This window comes from Eulemur rufifrons, chromosome 9 (genome assembly GCF_041146395.1).
Source record: "Eulemur rufifrons isolate Redbay chromosome 9, OSU_ERuf_1, whole genome shotgun sequence".
Classification (NCBI taxonomy): Eukaryota; Metazoa; Chordata; class Mammalia; order Primates; family Lemuridae; genus Eulemur; species Eulemur rufifrons.
In genome coordinates this window covers 22,365,598-22,383,013 of record NC_090991.1, presented here as the reverse complement: position 1 = coordinate 22,383,013, position 17,416 = coordinate 22,365,598, and the positions used below count along the sequence as shown (strand labels likewise).

General features: G+C 41.4%; 1 protein-coding gene across 1 annotated transcript; it reads left to right on the top strand.

Moving 5' to 3' along the window:
• The first annotated feature begins 3,471 nt into the window (after window positions 1-3,471).
• Window positions 3,472-16,466, top strand: LOC138391369 (schlafen family member 13-like). Its single transcript, XM_069481030.1, has 6 exons — window positions 3,472-3,500; window positions 4,794-4,939; window positions 11,682-12,761; window positions 13,454-13,585; window positions 14,762-15,485; window positions 15,679-16,466. The coding sequence occupies exons 3-6, from the start codon at window positions 11,702-11,704 to the stop codon at window positions 16,451-16,453; spliced, it is 2,691 nt and encodes an 896-aa protein (XP_069337131.1). The 5' UTR covers window positions 3,472-3,500; window positions 4,794-4,939; window positions 11,682-11,701; the 3' UTR covers window positions 16,454-16,466.
• Window positions 16,467-17,416: the final 950 nt, after the last annotated feature.

Here is a 17,416-nt window from a genome sequence, read left to right as displayed (position 1 = left end):
CGGGAGGCTGAGGCAGGAGGATTGCTTGAGCCCAGGAGTTTGAGGTTGCTGTGAGCTAGGCTGACGCCACGGCATTCACTCTAGCCTGGGCAACAGAGCGAGACTCTGTCTCAAAAAAAAAATAAAAAAAAAAAAATAAAAAATACTTCCCTATATTATCTTTACTGATTTTGCCTTTGGTATTTATATTTTTATTCTACCAGAATTGCTTTTGGAGTGAGCAATGCAAATTAATTTTGATTCCTATAGAGACAAGAGATAATCTCAGCACAATGTATAAAAATCTCTTCTCCATTGATCTGCAGTGCCAACTCTGTCATAGGTTTTCCATAAATAAGTGAGTCAGATATAGGCTCTATATTTTATTCCATTGCTTCACTATTTGTCCAATTACTATTCCTTTATGGTAAAATTTGATATCTGTCCATACCCTATTTTTCCTTTTTAGAAGTGTCTTAGCTCTTACATATAAACTTATAATCAGTTTGTCAAGTTCCGTGAAAATACTATTGGGACTTAAAATTGAATCTCAATAGCTCTATCAACCAATTTGAGGAGAATTGATGTCTTTCATATATTGAGTCTTCCAATCCATGGACATGGTATATGACTTAATGCATCTATTTATCATCTTTCAGTAAAGTTTCAGAAACTTTCCCATAAACACCTTTCAGATCTTTTCTTAATTCCCCCCCCCCACACACACACACTAATAGCAGCTGCCTTATGTTCCCTCAAAGACTCTTCCACTTGTTCCTCCAGCCCTAGGGGTAGTGGCTCTTGGCTGTAGTTATCTCCATAATACCTTGGTGTTACCTCTCTGCCTTTTCCATTATCTAATTGAAAAGTCTGTATACCTAGGAAATAGTTCTCTATTTTCAAATCTCTTGCTTCAAAGTAACTGTTCTTCTGACAGGACCCTGACTAGTAGAATAATAGAAATTATTCTCTAGAGTGATCCCAGGAAACAGACCCCCAAAGATACGATTTTAGTACTGTTAGGTTGTGTCTTTGGGTATCAGTTCTTTCATTTAATATTGTACTGGAAGTCCCAGCCAATGCAACCATACAAGAAAGGGCATAAGAAAAAAGTACATAGATTAGAAAAGAAGAAATAAAACTGTCATTATGCACATTTGATAGTATTGTATTCTTAGAGTAACTAAAAGAATATATAGCTCAATTCTGAAAATCAACTACAAAGTTTAGCAAAGTTGGTGAAAGATAGACATACAAAGTCAATTGTATGTTTGTAAAGCAAAAACAGGTAAATGAAATTTTTGTAAAAAAGAAAGAAAATAAGAGGCACAAGAAAAACTCCTTTGTTGGCTTGTTATTTATGCATTTTTATTCCAGTTTTTTTAGTGGTAGCTTTAGGAATTACAATATGCATCTTTAACTTATCACAATTAAATATTAAATGACTTAATGTATAATGAAAGAACCTTAAAATGATATAGGCCTATTTTTTCCTTCTATCCCTTATGCTGTAAGGGATAGATTTTATTTTCACATCATGGTATAAGCACCACAATACATGGTTATTTTTTCTTTAAACAATCTTTTTTTTTTTTTAAGATGGGGTCTCACTCTGTTGCCCAGGCTAGAGTGCATTGGCATGATCATAGCTCACTGCAGCCTCCAACTCTTGGGCTCAAGAGATCCTCCCACCTCATCCTCGCAAGTAGTCGGGACTATAGGTGTGTACCACAATGCCTGGCTACATTTTTTATTTTTTGTTGAGTTGGGGGTCTCACTATGTTGCTCAAGCTGGTCTCCAACTCCTGACCTCAGGTGACCCTTCTGCCTCGGCCTCCCAAAGTGCTGGGATTACAGACATGAGCCACCACACTTGGCCTAAACGAGCATTTTAAAAATAAATTTTAACGGTGTAAAAGAGCATCTTTTATATTTATCTCCATATTTACTATCTTTAGTGCTCTTCATTCTTTTCTATAGATCTGAGTTCCATTATGGTATCCTTTTCTTTCAACCTAAAGAGAACTTCCTTTAACATTTTTTTGTAAGACAGACTTCCTGGTGACAAATTCTCTAAAATTTTTTCTGAAAAGGTCATTATTTTGCCTCCATTTGGGAGGACTTTTTTCTTTGGATGGTTATAGCATTCTAGATTGACAGTCTTTTCCTTCAGTGCTTTATAGATGATTTTGGTTTAGATATAGGTTTGTACAATCTGTAAACAACATTTTAGAGAAAAGTGGAGAAATGTAAATAGGATGACATTAAGATTTGCTGAAATGGAAAGGTGGAGGTCATTGAAAAAAAGGAGGTTATGAAACAGTATGTGCATTATGATCCAATTTTAATAAAAATATGTTACATATACATAGAATATGCAATAGATTATATACATATATAGAATATATATATATGCATACATATACATATGATCCGGAAAGATATATACAACAAGGCGTTAACAGTGGTCAGCAGTAATCCCTGAGAGGGAGTACTGCTTGACATTTTATTTTCTCACTTTAGCTTCCACCGGAGCCTGGTTGTCGACCCAGAATTAACCGCATTAATCGCTGTTCCTGCCCTTGGGCTACTTGTCGCCAGCGGGAACTAGATCTACAGGCAGGGACGCTGCGGACACGCCTGACGCCGGCCCACTGGGCGCTCAGCAAAGCATGGGGAGTTACGAAATCCAAGTACTCAGACAGAAACTTGGCAGTGTGCGAAAAGTCTGTGACAGGGCAGACAATCAGAAAGCAGGTTGGTTTTCTCAGCGCACAAGTAGTCTGACGGTGACCAGGGTTGACCCAAGGTCGCCGCCAAATCCCACTCTCCAGCGGGCGCCGAGCAGCCCCGCCTCGGCCGCCCAGCTTGGACGAACCCTGCCACGAACCGATCGCGGTCCGATCCGTGCACCTGCAGCATTTTGGTGGGGGATCCGGGACAAAAGCGGAGGCTCAAATTCTTGCCTTGGTCTCCAGGACCCACTTTCCGGGGCAGGTGGGGACAGAACCCCAGCTTGGGATCTGGGGCAACTGGAGCGGGTTAGAAGGGTAACGCTCTGATGAGAGCTCGGCCGGACCCTCGGAAGGGTCCCGGGCAGGTGGGACAGCAGGCGCCAAGGAGGAGGGGCGCGAGGAAGGACCCGGGCCGCTGCGCCGGGAGCGCAGGAGCAGGACGGCTGCATGCGCCTGGGGAGGCTCTTCTCACCTTCTGAATAATCTTTATTGCTGCTTTTACTGTAATTTCGACAGACAGATGGCAGGGAGGAGCGAGGAGACCAGAAAGGCGGGAAGGAGGCAGGAGGCGGGAAGCAAAAGGGAACTGGGAACCGTCCCCTCCTCCCAAAGGCAAGCACGCAGTTGGCGCTTCTTTTCAAAAGGGGGCAAAGTTTCCGGGCTTTATTAGACACTCCGATTGGTCAGTCCACCCGCGGCGTCAGCACCAGCGCTGGTATATAAGGACCAGAGGCCCGCGCCTCCAGGCAAACGCGACGGGGACCTCGGACGCGCTGGAGTGAAAAGGTAAGAGTGGGGTCCCAGCTCTTTTTTTCCCGAGTCCGCAGAGTTCCCGCTTCTCCCCAGCCTCAGGGGTCTAGACTGGCCTGACCCCCCACGGGGCGGAGACCCGGGCGGGGGACCCAGAAGAGAGCCGCCGCGACCCCGGGCCACGTGTGTTTCTCTCCTCCCCGGGAGGCCCAGCGAGTAGCTCAGCCAATTCCCTGAAAGGCGCACTGTGGAGGGCTGCGCAGCAGGGCGTGGGGGGGGACTGGAAGGGATTGCGGGCGGGCTCGACCTGTGCGTCTGCTCTACGTGGAAAGCCGAAAGAGTCCCCAAACACCCGCCCGCCCGGTTTCTCCGGGGGCGGGACGGGACGCCCAGCCTGGGCTCAGTGCCCAGCGCGCTCTGGACAGATCCCAGGGCACTGAAGGCCGGGGCTTCCAGAGTTTTTGGAACTGGTAGAGTTGAGAAACCAGCTCTGCAGGTGATTGTGTGACTGACCAACCACTGTAAATTATTGTCCGTAATCTAGGAGCTAAAAAGCAGAATTAAAATTGCCATTACCCTGCGGGGAAGTTTATAATTTAGAGAGGGAAGAAATGAAAAAAATGTCTTCCTCGCACAAGGTCTGTAAAATGCAAGGGTACTATTGGAGGAGGGCAAAGAGCTCTATGATTTTAGTTTCCCAATAGGTCATTTCTGTCACAGCCCATTTCCCTTTCTGTTCAGTTTGTGCCCGAGGCTCGCTATCCCCACCTGTTTCCCTCAAACCTTTATCCCATGGTTGGGAGGGAGGAGTCTGCTGTCCTGACTTTACCTACAATACACCTGTTTTTACCTACAACACGCCTGCATGGGAGGCCTGAACTGTTTCCATCAACTTCCTCAAAGAAGTGAGAGGCAAGAATGTCACCTTTCTTTAATTATTCTCATGCCTTTGTGCTGGCCACTTACCAACTAGCATCCATTGCCCCCAGGGGCTTCTCACAGGCCCCTCTCCACTCCCCAATCCTCAAACCAGGGTCCCTGGATTCTGGGCCATTTCTCTGCATGTTTATCTAGCAAATCTAGTACAATAGGTTTACTTTGTGTCATGTAGCATTTTAAATGCTTTACAAATATTACCTCATTTAATTCTCACTAAAACCCTGAGGTAGGTTTTTTGTCATCACTATTTTGCTTCAGTAGAGAGAAGTCAAGTAAATGCCCCAAACCACACAGCTAATAAATGGCAGGGCTAGGATTTGAAGCCAGTTAGTCTGAATCTTCATCCCTGACCTCTGCTGCCTTTCTCTCTACATATGTTTTTGTGTATAGGTCCTTCAGGACTGATTTTGGTGGAAGGAAACAGCAGATAGTGCTAATTCACTGTGTTGGTGGGAACTCTGGATACATTTAAAGGTTGGAGAAAGTTATCCCGTAAACCCAACAGAAGCAGGTGCTTTTGTTTTTACACTTCTTTGGTAAGTGTCTGGATTTTTTTTTTTAATTCTCAGTTTTTTTATTGATTTAGTTCAATTTTATTTACAGCTCCAAATTTGTATGGAAAATATCTGCACAAAGAATCTGCAAGTGGCATTGATCATAATTTTCCTTTAAATCTAAGGATAGAGATGGAAATAAAGTTCCCTGAGCCTTTTCTGCCTGCAGGAGAATCTAAACAGATGGGTGTGGTTGCCATTTTGAATGCAGTTACCAATGAATAAATATCAGCATATACTCCTTTAATATTAAAGTGTATAGGGCAAAGAGAAAATATTTAACTTTGAAGTCCCCCATATATCAAAATGAATATTTTACAAAAGACAAGGATGTTTCAATGATCTTGGAATGCAGAACAGAGTCGTGAGAAGTATAAATTTCTCTGCAAGAGGGTAAGATTGTAGATGTGCCAGCCTTCATTTTTATCTAACAAATTTCTTCTAAATATCCTCACTGCTCCATAATCTCATTCTTTCTGTCACCTGCATAAATATCCACCTTATCTGTTTGGAGCTACTAGCATCTACTAACAAGTAAGAATTGCAATTTCAAGCCCTTAGGATAGATTTTTGTAGGAAAGGAAAATAAAGCTGTGATAGTCTACTTCTACAGTTTGTATATATCCCTAATGACTTCAAAATAGTTTTTGCATTTATTGATTGTTCTAAATTCTGAGTTTTTGTAAATTTTCAAATAATGCTCCCAACTATTTGTGGATTGTATTAATCTTTTAAGAAAATGCTTAATCTTGATTATCTATCCATAATTTTTCATTTGTCAGTTTACTCTGCCCGTATATTATTTCCCTTATTCAGTCCTAGAATCCATTGACCTTTTTACTTTGTCCCCATCCATTGGATCCCTGCTGCCCTCACTCTCTGTCCTATTTATCTTAGAATGCATAGTCCAGACATCAGTCACTTCCATGATAAAATTTGGGGGAGGATGGCTTTTTAAAAATTGTGTAATAATTCAAAATTCCAGAAATGTAAATTGAATATAGTAACCAAAATGCATGTCTCACCCACCTCTGACATTTAATAGGCTTACCATTTTGCCATATTTAACACAGGTCTTTTCCCCCCTGAACTTACAGTGTTATATATACAATTAAAACCTTCTTAACTCTCCAGTCTCATTCCTTTCCATCCCTATTGGTAACCTCTGTTAGGAAACCAGGGTGCATCCTTATTCACTATGTTTTATCCTTTTACTACACATATATATTCACAAATAATATTTATTGTAATTGTGTCTTTGCATTTTTATCTACATGCTATTATATGTAATTTCTGTAAATTTGCTTTTTGATATAATTTTTATTGATATAACATAGTTGTACATATTTTGAAACATGTAGACAGTATGTAATGATCAAATCTGGGTAATAGGGATATCTGTCACCTCAAATACTTATCTTTTCTTTGTATTGGGAATGTTGCAATTCTTCTCTTCTAGCTCTTTTGAAATATACACAATAAATTATTGTTAACTATAACTTCCCTCTTGTACTATGCAATACTAGAGTTTATTCCTTTTATAAGCATACCTACTCCTCCTCTTTTTTGGTTTCCATTTGTGTGGAATATCTTTATCCATGCCTTCACTTTCACTTTCAGTCTGTATGTGTCTTTATAGGTGATGTGAGCTTCTTATAGGCAGCATAGAGTTGGGTCTAGTGTTTTATTCCGTTCAGCCACTCTATGTCTTTTAATTGGAGAACTTGATTCATTTACATTCAATGTTATTGACAGGGAAGGATTTACTGTTGCCATTTTCTTACATTCGTTGTGTACTTCCTCTCTTCCTTTCTTACTGTCTTCCTTTGTGGTTAAGTGATTTTCTCTGGTAGTATGTTTTAATTCCTTGCTTTTTATTTTTAGTATATATAGTATAGATTTTTGCTTTGTGGTTACCATGAGGCTCACAAAAAACATCCTATGGTTATAACAAGTGTTTAAAACTGATACCAACTTAACTTTAACTACAAAAAATGAAAAGGAAACAAAGTTTTAAAACCTCTGTACACATTAACCCTGTTCTCCCCCAACACTTTGAATTTTTGATGTCACAGTTTACATTTCTTATATTACCTATCTCTTAACTGTTGTAGTTATTATCATCTCTGATAGTTTTGTCTTTTAGTATTCTTACAAAAGATGGAAGTGATTTACATACCACAATTACAATATTAGTATAACAAACACATTAGTGTCCTGTTCTTTTGGTTTGAATAACTCCTTTAAGCATCTCTTATGGGACAGATCTGGTAGCAATAAATTCCCTTAGCTTTAATTGTCAGGAAAGTGTTTATCTCTTCTTCCTTTTTTTTTTTTGAAAGATAACTTTGATGGGTACAGTATTCTTGGTTGGCATTTTTTTCCCTTCAGTTTCTGCTGGGAAGTCTACTGCCAGGCATCTTGGATCTCCCTAATACGTTATTTGCTTCTTTCTCTCAGTGCCTTCGGATCCTCTCTTTGTCTTTTTGCCTTTGTGAGTTTGATTAAAATATGTCTTGGGGTGTTCGTATTTGGGTTGAATCTGATTGGTGGCTTTTGCTCTTCCTGTACCTGGATATTTATATCCTTCTCCAGGTTTGGGAAATTTTCTGAGATTATTTCTTTTTTCTTTTTTTTTTTTTTTTTTACAGAGTCTCACTCTGTTGCCCGGGCTAGAGTGCCATGGCATCAGCCTAGCTCACAGCAACCTCAAACTCGTGGGCTCAACCAATCCTCCTGCCTCAGCCTCCCAAGTAGCTGGGACTACAGGCATGTGCCACCATGCCCGGCTAATTTTTCTATATATATTTTTAGCTGTCCATATAATTTCTATTTTTAGTAGAGATGGGGTCTAGCTCTTGCTCAGGCTGGTCTCAAACTCCTGAGCTCAAACGATCCACTCGCCTTGGCCTCCCAGAGTGCTAGGATTACAGGCGTGAGCCACCGCGCCCAGCCTTGAGATTATTTCTTTGAATAAACTTTCTACCCCTTTGTCTTTCTCAGTTCACTCTTTAACTCTGATCACCTGAATATTTGCTCTTTTGATGTTGTACCATAGTTCCCATAAGCTTTGTTCATTCCTTTTCATTCTTTTTACTGTTTTCTTTTCTGTGTATTTTTAAATAGTCTGTCTTTGAGCTCACTTGTTCTTTCTTCTGTTTGATCAATTCTGCTGTCAGTGTTCTCTGTTGCATTTTTCATTTCATTCATCATATTTTTCAGCCCCAGAATTGTTTGAATTTAAAAAATTATGGCCGGGCGCGGTGGCTCACGCCTGTAATCCTAGCACTCTGGGAGGCCGAGGTGGGCGGATCGTTTGAGCTCAGGAGTTCGAGACCAGCCTGAGCAAGAGCGAGACCCCATCTCTACTAAAAATAGAAAGAAATTATATGGACAGCTAAAAATATATATAGAAAAAATTAGCCGGGCATGGTGGTGCATGCCTGTAGTCCCAGCTACTCGGGAGGCTGAGACAGGAGGATCGCTCGAGCTCAGGAGTTTGAGGTTGCTGTGAGCTAGGCTGATGCCACGGCACTCACTCTAGCCTGGGCAACAGAGTGAGACTCTGTCTCAAAAAAAAAAAAAAAAAAAATTATTTCAATCTCTGTTGAATTTCTCTGATAAATTTCTGAGTTGGTGTTCTATGTTTTATTGAAGTTTGTTGATCTTCCTTAAAACAGCTATTGTGAATTCTATGTCTGAGAGATCAAACATCTTTATAACTTTAGGGTTGGTTTCTGGTGCCTTATTTTGTCTGTTTGGTGAGCTCATATTTCCCTGAATGTTCTTGATGCTTTTGCAAGTGCTGAGGGAATTTATTGCTACCAGTCTGTGCCTAGAGGGATTAGGTATTTATTTTAGTCTTTGCCGTCTGGTTTGTTTTGTGCCAGTCCTTCTTCAGAATGCCTTTCAGAGATTTAAAGCCACCTGTCATGTCCCCTGAGCCTATGGCCACTGCAGCCATCTCAGCCCTAGAGGACACTATAAGCTCAGACTTTCCATGAGCCTCAAGAAGACTCGGAGGTTGATGTGGCTTTCTGGCCACATTTGGACCTGGGGAAGACCCAAGGAGGGTTCTGGGTCTGTGTAAGAATGCTGGCCATGGATCTGCATCTAGAAGACTGTCCCAGTGTTCCAAATGGGCATGCCTCCCAGCAGATCCATGCAAAGGCAGGCTATGCCTGCAACTGCAGCAAGAGGGGCTAGAGTTGAGATTGGGCCCCTTGAGGATGTGCTCTGGGAAGGAGGCTGGTGGGCCCATCTCACTCACTCAGACAGGTGGGTATCACCCTGCAGGTCCCTGAACATGTGGAGTAGTTCCTTAGCCACAGCAGGAGGGACTAGAAGCTGAAACTGGTCCCACTCAACATCAGCTGTGGGATGTTAGTTGGTGAGCCCATCATTGAGGCTCAGATTCTTGCGTAGAGAGATATGGACGAGTCTCCATCTGGGTCCTTGTGGGAGCAGCTCTCAAGTAGGACCTCAGCTGAGGAAGGCTGGAACAGTGCCACAGGGCACCTTTCGGGTTCACTGCCAAAGCCAATATCAGTGGGCAAACAAGCTTTTCTGCCAAAGCACTAGTGTGTGTGATTCCTACTGGACCCCTTGGCAGATGGTTTTGGTTGCAAGCTTAAAGCCAAATTGTGCTATAGCCAAGTCCCTTGGGAGACTGAGCCAGTTTCAGGCTTGAACTCAGAAGTGAGCTTGGCAGGGCAGATCAGACAACTGAGTGTCAGTCTGCATTCTCAAAATGACCTTCCTAGGACTTGGGCTCCAAGTCCTGAGTCCTGAATCCTGAGTCTCCTCCAGAGAGATTTTTGACTGTGCATGGTACAGAATTCTTGTTGTCATGGGGAATATGAGCAGGTTACCTTCTATTCTGCCATCTTGGTGATATCACTGGAAACTTGGGTTTTTTGCTCATCATCATGCTTTATAAATTTATCTATGTTTATATCTGGGGGGGGGTTACTCATTTTATCTACTGTATTAATCTTTCCTTGTATGTCAGTCCTTTGTTTCCCATGTCAAAAATCTATCTTGTTCGTTTTGCCTGTTTTAAACTTTCTCCACTCTATTAAAATGTTTTTGTCCTTCTGCCTTTGCATCAACTGCCTCTGTCTTGGGATGACTTTATTTCCTACCTCAAAGGGAAAAGAGAAGGAATTAGAGCATGCTTAGTCAACTTCCTCCCTCCAAACTCACAAACCTACCTTCACCCATGCCAGCTAATTTCTTTTCCCCTCCTCCTGATTTTCTTCCTCATTCTGGATCACATTCCTTCCCTCTCTTTTCAGGGCCTTCAGTATTTCAATCATCCCACCTGCCTTCTAAATCTTAAAATTTTCACTTCCCTGCTGGATCCTTCCCATGCACGTTAAATATTTTGAAGCCTTTCCCAGTTCGAAAAAACTCTTCAGCTTCTTCTCTTCCTGCAGCTTCATATCACTGTACCTCTCCTCTTTCATAGCTTGATATATCAACAAGTTGCACAGACTCAATAATGTTATTTCCTTACTTCCCATTCATTCTCCAACACATTGCAAAATGATGACAATAATACAGGTTCCTTTACTGAATACCTGTGAACCAAAGCATAGCATTAAATGCTTGCTGTGAATTATCTTAATTAATCTTCATAATAACAGTCATATTAAGGTAGATGCACCACAGATGGAAATAACTTTCACCGGGTGTCAGGCAGGTGGGAAAGGGGAAGCGGGGATGAGTAAATTCACACCTAAGGGGTGCGGTGTACACTGTGTGGGGGATAGGCACACTTGTAGCTCTAATTCAGGCAGTGCAAATACAATATATGCAACCTAAACGTTTGTACCCTGGTAATATTCTGAAATTTTTAAAAAGGTACATGCACCATGTCTTATAGAGAAGAAACAGAGTTAAAAAGAGGAAACATTTAGGCTAACAGCATAACACTGTTAAATGGCAACTGGAATTCAAGCTGTCTTCATTGACTCTGGTGCCTAAGACCTTAGCCCCTTATATGTTGCCTCCTACCTCCTACTCCCCAGTTGTCTGAACAGCATTTTTCAAAGTCACCAATTATCTCAATTTTACTAAATCTCATAACACTTTCCAGTCATCACCTAGCTGCACCTGTCAGCAGTACTAGGTACCATAAAAGTTCAGCAGGTGACCTTGTTTGGACTTCCTTAATGCCATATTCCCTTGGTTTTTCTCCTACCTCTTTGGATTTTCAAGCTCAGTCCTCTCCGCAGTCTCCTTTTTGATGTTTTCTCCTTTTACTCATTCCCTATGTTGATATTCATTGGAAATTTGTCCTGAACAGAGGTATTTTCATGCCATGGTGCACACATCCCCCTCAGGTGATCCCACCACTCATGTGCTTCAGTGCTGATGACTTCACCTGGCCAACTCCAGAGCATCCTATAGGTCCTGGATTAAATGTTACTCCCTCCTGGAAGTCTTATTGAACTATTGTCTCCAGATTAATTCAGATACTCCTTTAATGTGTTTCCTCTCTTATAGTCCATATCACACACGATGATAAATGCTGATTTCATAGCCCCCTTTCCTGCCAGACAGTCAGCTCCTAAAGGGAAGGGACTATTTCCTATCTTGCTCAGTGGTCCATTGCCTTCTCCCAGCACATATTTGACACACATTAAAGATTTTCTAATAAATGAACTGCATGGATGGAACAATTAATTTCTTAGTCAAAGTGAAACAAATGTTCTGATAGTTTCATCTGTAGGAATCAACATGGAGAAAAATCAGTGCTACCTGGTTGTGGAACGATCTTGCCCAGACTTGGTCATCGAAGTAAAAGTCACTCTTGGAGAAGGAAACAGAACAAGCATGAAGACAATTCAGAAAAAAGAGAAGGCAAAATTTATAGAGGCTGTGTGTGCTTTATTAAACTCAGGAGGAGGAGTGATTCGCATTGAAATGGCAAATGAGGATGAGCACCCTGTGGAGCTGGGACTAGATTTAGAACAGTCTTTGAGAGACCTTATTGAGTCTTCAGATTTGCAGGCTTTCTTTGAGTTCAAGCAAGAAGGGAAGTGTTTTTACATTTTTGTTAAGTCTTGGAGCAGTGGCCCTTTCACTGAAGATAGTTCTGTGAGGCCCCGCATTTGCAGCCTCAGTTCTTCACTACACTGTAGATCTGGCACCTCTGTACTTCCCATGGATTCAAGACAGGCATTCAGTCTCCTGAAGACCAAGAAAAAAGATGCAAAATATAGTTTGATTAATGACGGATCTCCCCCTAGTAAAATTCCCAACGCTGACCATCAGAGCACCTCTGAATCAAATCCTGCATACAAGGTTTTCCAAATGAACAGGCTTAAATATGGTGAAATCTTGCCATTTCCTGAGTCTCAATCCATAGAGTTTAAACAATTTGGTACCAAAAACATCCCAAAATATGTAAAAGACATAATTCCAAAGTACGTCTCAGCATTTTCAAACAGCAAGGGAGGCTATCTTTTTATTGGAGTGCATAATGAGAGTAGAGAAGTTCGGGGATGTACAAAAGAAAATGTTGACCGAAACTCTTTGAAAAGTGTAATAGAAACAGCAGTTTCCAAGATGCCTGTTGTCCACTTTTGCTCTTCCAAACCAAGGCTGGAGTGTACCACAAAAATCATAGATGTGTTTAAGGGAGAAGAGTTGTATGGTTATCTCTGTGTGGTTAAAGTGGAGCCATTCTGCTGTGCAGTGTTCTCAGAACATCCCAAATCATGGATAATGAAAGACTTGGACATCCGCAGCCTGAAAGCCAAGCAGTGGGTGGACATGATGATAGATCCAGATCCAGGTAAGGGGAAGCAAGTGCCTCCCTCCCTGCCCTTCTGCCCCCTCAGCATCTCCATGTCCTCCTACATTCTCTGTAACTCAGCTCCTCACACCCACTCAAATTTACTTTCTTTAAATCCTCATGCTTTTGATATATGGAAAGTTTTATTGGGTGAGAAAAAGCCAAAATCAGATATTTTATGAATGGTGATTTCCCAGAAAAGAATTAGTAAAGAGAAATTTGCAAATGGATTCCTTTATTAAAATCCTCTAATTGGAATTTGCTAGACCCTCATAGTAACAATTACCTTGTACCTCAGTTTAGCATGAGATCAACCGTAGAAGACAAGAGCCAGTGTTGGGTGAGGTTTGGTTGGTTGGGGTTAGTGGAGGTACATGGGCAAGAATATAAAATACATGTTGATTAGAATTTAAAAACAGAGTGTTTTAAGTGTCTCTACAATTCCAGGAAAGAGCTATTCAAACATGGAAGAGGTAGCATTATATTGAATAGGAAAACACCATTCAAGATCAAAAAGAAGGGCTTTGTAATGGGGGATCTTTGGGAAGATTGACATTGGATCAAGGAAGGATGAAGTGTCTGACTTTGGGGCCTGATTGTACCATCTGAAGTGAAATTTAGGCACAGCTTTCAATGGCCTATTCTGGTGGTGAGAGATGAAATCCTACAGGATAAACTGTTCTTTCTTTCAGAGTTACTTTCAGAGTTGGCCGAGACTTTTGAATCTCAGCTGAGCCTATCAGGCAGGTCTCCACTTTGCAGACCGGTGTATTCCAAGAAAGGTCTGGAACATAAAGCAGATCTCCAGCAACATTTGTTTCCAGGTACTTAGTGCCAGTTTTTACACTAGGAGAAAGGGAGGTGATTTAATACAGTTGGTTAAACACAAGTCCGTGAAAGACTGTGTTCTGCAAATCCAAGTGTATAAAGTGCCACAAGCCTCTTGGGGATGAGTTTCAGGTACCCTGAGAAATAGCTTAGTGGTTGCCAAATCTGGCTGATTACCAGATATACTGTAGGAGGTAGTTAAACATGCAGATGTCCAGGTCCCCACCAAGAACTTATAAACATGTAATTTCCAGGGATGAGGACTGGGCGTGTGCATTTGAGCAGCTTTTCTCAAATTCTTCTGATGCTCTGCTGGGTTTGGAACCACTTATCTAGCACAAGTGTAGGCAAACAGGGGGGCACTGTGGAATAATTGACCACTACTGGTCACCATTTTGGAGATGGAGGAATCATATCTGTAATAAGAATAAAAATGTTCACCTGGTAGAATATAAAAACACAGAGAAAGCACAAGGAATTTGTCTTGAAGGAACTAGAGGGGATGAGTCACCAGTAGCCCAGAGGCAGCAGAAAATAATCATTGAAGACCACGGACAGTGTTAGGTAACCTGTTTCCCTGCTGCTCAAATATGTTTTTAGCAAGATTCTGTGCAGGAGTTCATACTTAGAAAAGGAAACCTATATTTCTTGATGAGGAAAATGACTTGAATATCTTCCTACATTGAAAATATTAAATGTGTGATCTAACAGTAGAACATAATATGCAAATATCCTATAATCTCTAGACATTTATTAAGGGCCTGATCGTTAATATATTATGTCTGCCTTAGGCCCATTTTCAGCCAAATAGTTTTCTTACTTATCTGAGATCTTGTAGCTATTAGCTTATGAGGATGGTTTTTTAACGTTATGCGATAAGAATATGAGGTACAAGCATAATCCAGCACATACATGGTTTTCACTTTCTCAGGCTCAGTAAATTCCATTTTAGTTGAGACACTCTACTCTCCATGAGATACATAGAAGGGAAGCATCATTCAGTTTACCACATTTGTAGGGTGTGTGTTAAAGAGTGGTGCACCAGAGGGGATTTCTCCTAAATTGCACAATTATCTGGGGGGGCTTTACTGTCCCTTTTAAATGTAAGATGTGATTCATACAAAATAGTGCAAACACATTTTGGAACTCTTTTCTATTTTTTCCACATCTAGTGGCATCAGGTCCTTTGAGATACACTCCCGAATCCCTCTGGAAGGAGCTATCCTCAGAGCATGAAGGGCTGGAGGAGTTAATAAATAGGCAAATGCGTCCTTTCTCCCAGGGAATTTTGATCTTCTCCAGAAGCTGGGCGGTGGACCTGAACTTGCAAGAGAAGGAAGGAGTCATCTGTGATGCTCTGCTGATAGCACAGAACAGCCCCCCCATTCTCTACACCATTCTCGGGGAGCAGGAGGCAGGGGGGCAGGACTACTGCACCCACACAGCCTTAACTTTGAAGCAGAAGCTGGTAAACACGGGGGGCTACACCAGGAAGGTGTGTGTCATCGCCAAGGTCCTCTGCCTGAGTCCTGCGAGCAGCACAGAGTGCTTGCGGGGTGCAGTCTCTCCAATACCTTACCCCAGTTCCTATAGCCTGGCAGACACCCAGCAAGTGGAAGCCTTGCTCCAGGCCCTCGTGATTGTCCTGCTCGGCTTCAGGTCTTTCCTGAGTGACCAGCTCGGCTGTGAGGTTTTAAATCTGCTCACAGCCCAACAGTATGAGCTATTCTCCACAAACCTCCGCAAGAACCGAGAGTTGTTTGTCCATGGCTTGCCTGGCTCAGGGAAGACAATCATGGCCATGAAGATCATGGAGAAGATCAGGAATGTGTTTCACTGTGAGGCAGACAGAATTCTCTACATTTGTGAGAATCAGCTGCTAAGAAACTTTGTCAGGTAAGCAGTTGGACCTTATGTCTATAAGTGTTATTTAATCTGGGTTTAATTTCTTTGCTATGTCACCTTGTTCCTTGAAAATTAGGTGGTAAGTTCATCTATGGCAATAGACCATTCAGGTGGGAATGATAGAGTAATTTTCTCCCTTTTTTTAGTTAGAGAAAACCTTAGTGTGTCATTTTAATTTTTACAGTAATAAGAAGATCTGCCAAGCAGTGACCCGGAAAACCTTCATGAGAGAGAACTTTGGACATATTCAACACATCATCATTGATGAAGCTCAGAATTTTCGCGTTGAAGATGGGGACTGGTATTGGAAGGCAAAAACCATCACTCAGAGAGCTAAGGATTGCCCAAGAATCCTCTGGATCTTTCTGGACTACTTCCAGACCAGCCACATGTGTTGCAGTGGCCTTCCCCCTTTCTCATACCAGTATCCAAGAGAACAGCTCACCAGAGTGGTCCGCAACGCAGATCAGATAGCCAAGTACCTACAAGAAATAATGCAGGTGATCAGAGAAAATCCTCCACCTAACCTCCCCTCTGAGTATCTGGCCATGAGCTGTGAAGCTAAATGGGTTGCAGGTGTTGCAGGCAACGTAACGGTTAAAGAAGACTTGGACTTGGAGGAGATGATGGTCTATGTAGCAGATGAGTGCCACTTTCTCTTGAGGAATGGTTACTCTGCCAAAGATATTGTCGTGCTTTTCAGCACAGCAAGTGAAATGGACAGATATAAAGATGAGTTTTTGAAAGAAATGAGGAAGAGAAAATTTTCTCAGATTGATGATGAATCCACTTTTACTGATGCCATATTGGACAGTGTCCGTCGATTTTCAGGCCTGGAGAGAAACATTGTGTTTGGGATCAATCCCAGCACAGCTGAGCCAGCCATTTTTGACAATCTTCTGCTCTGTCTGGCCTCCAGGGCAAATAAACATCTGTACATTCTCAGGCTTTCGAACTGAGAGGAAGACGGCAGTCTAAGAAGTAATAAAGATAAAATATCGCCTTTGTCCCTACAGTTTCAGAAAAGGAGTGACTATTCTGATCAGAAAAGTATTATTTTTAACAGCAGAGCCTTTAAAGAGAGCTAGCTTCAGAGTTGTTGCTATATTCTTTGAAAGGACCTTCTGAAAAGTCTGATTCTGATTGGTTGTATTAATTAATACTCTTCTTACCTTGGTATTCATATGCATATTGAAATTCCATTGTTAAAAACTTACAAGTATGTTTTCTTCACTAAGCCCAAAGAGGATTGTTGATATTTCCTTCTTTGTCCACACTTGGAAATGCAATGAAACATGTGACTGCACTACATGTCTTTTTATGAAGAGTTCAAGAATCTGTGCTGTGGTTCTTTAAATTTAAGGAAGAGTAATATGAAGTGGACCATTAATCTACATGCTGATTTCTTGGTCAATATGCACACCATGGTCAATTTCAAGCTAACTATGTGACATCAGCAGGTTCATGACATCCCTGAAAAATTAATATTTTGCCTTTGGGAACAGGTGTGAGCTAGCTCCAGTGCATCACTACAACTTCGGCCATTCTAGCAAAATTTGGTGTGCCTCTTTCCCATCCTCAATATTTTTAGAAAGAGGAAACATTTATATCAGAAAAATGGAATATTGTCAACTTTTAAGTACTTAGTTGTTTTTGCATTGACATTTATAAATATTGTGCTCTGGTCAAAATGTGAAATTTACCTTTTTACTGAACAATTCATAGCTCAGTTGAATTATCTCAAAAGGTGACTTTTTCAAGTGGAAAACTATTACGATATTCATACCTCTGAAGACTAATTTCTACTATTAATTTAATATATTATGCAATATATTAGCAAAAAGAATAAAGCTCACCAGAAATACATGGCCATGAAGCAGAGAAATGTTGCCACACAACATTTCAACATGAAATTTTTTAAA

Bases quoted from the DNA above. Each gene is read 5' to 3' on its own strand.
- LOC138391369 (XM_069481030.1), top strand. From the start codon at position 11,702: ATGGAGAAAAATCAGTGCTACCTGGTTGTGGAACGATCTTGCCCAGAC. The intron at 12,762-13,453 runs GTAAGGGGAAGC...TCTTTCTTTCAG, and splicing joins GATGATAGATCCAGATCCAG to AGTTACTTTCAGAGTTGGCC. The intron at 13,586-14,761 runs GTACTTAGTGCC...TTCCACATCTAG, and splicing joins CCAGCAACATTTGTTTCCAG to TGGCATCAGGTCCTTTGAGA.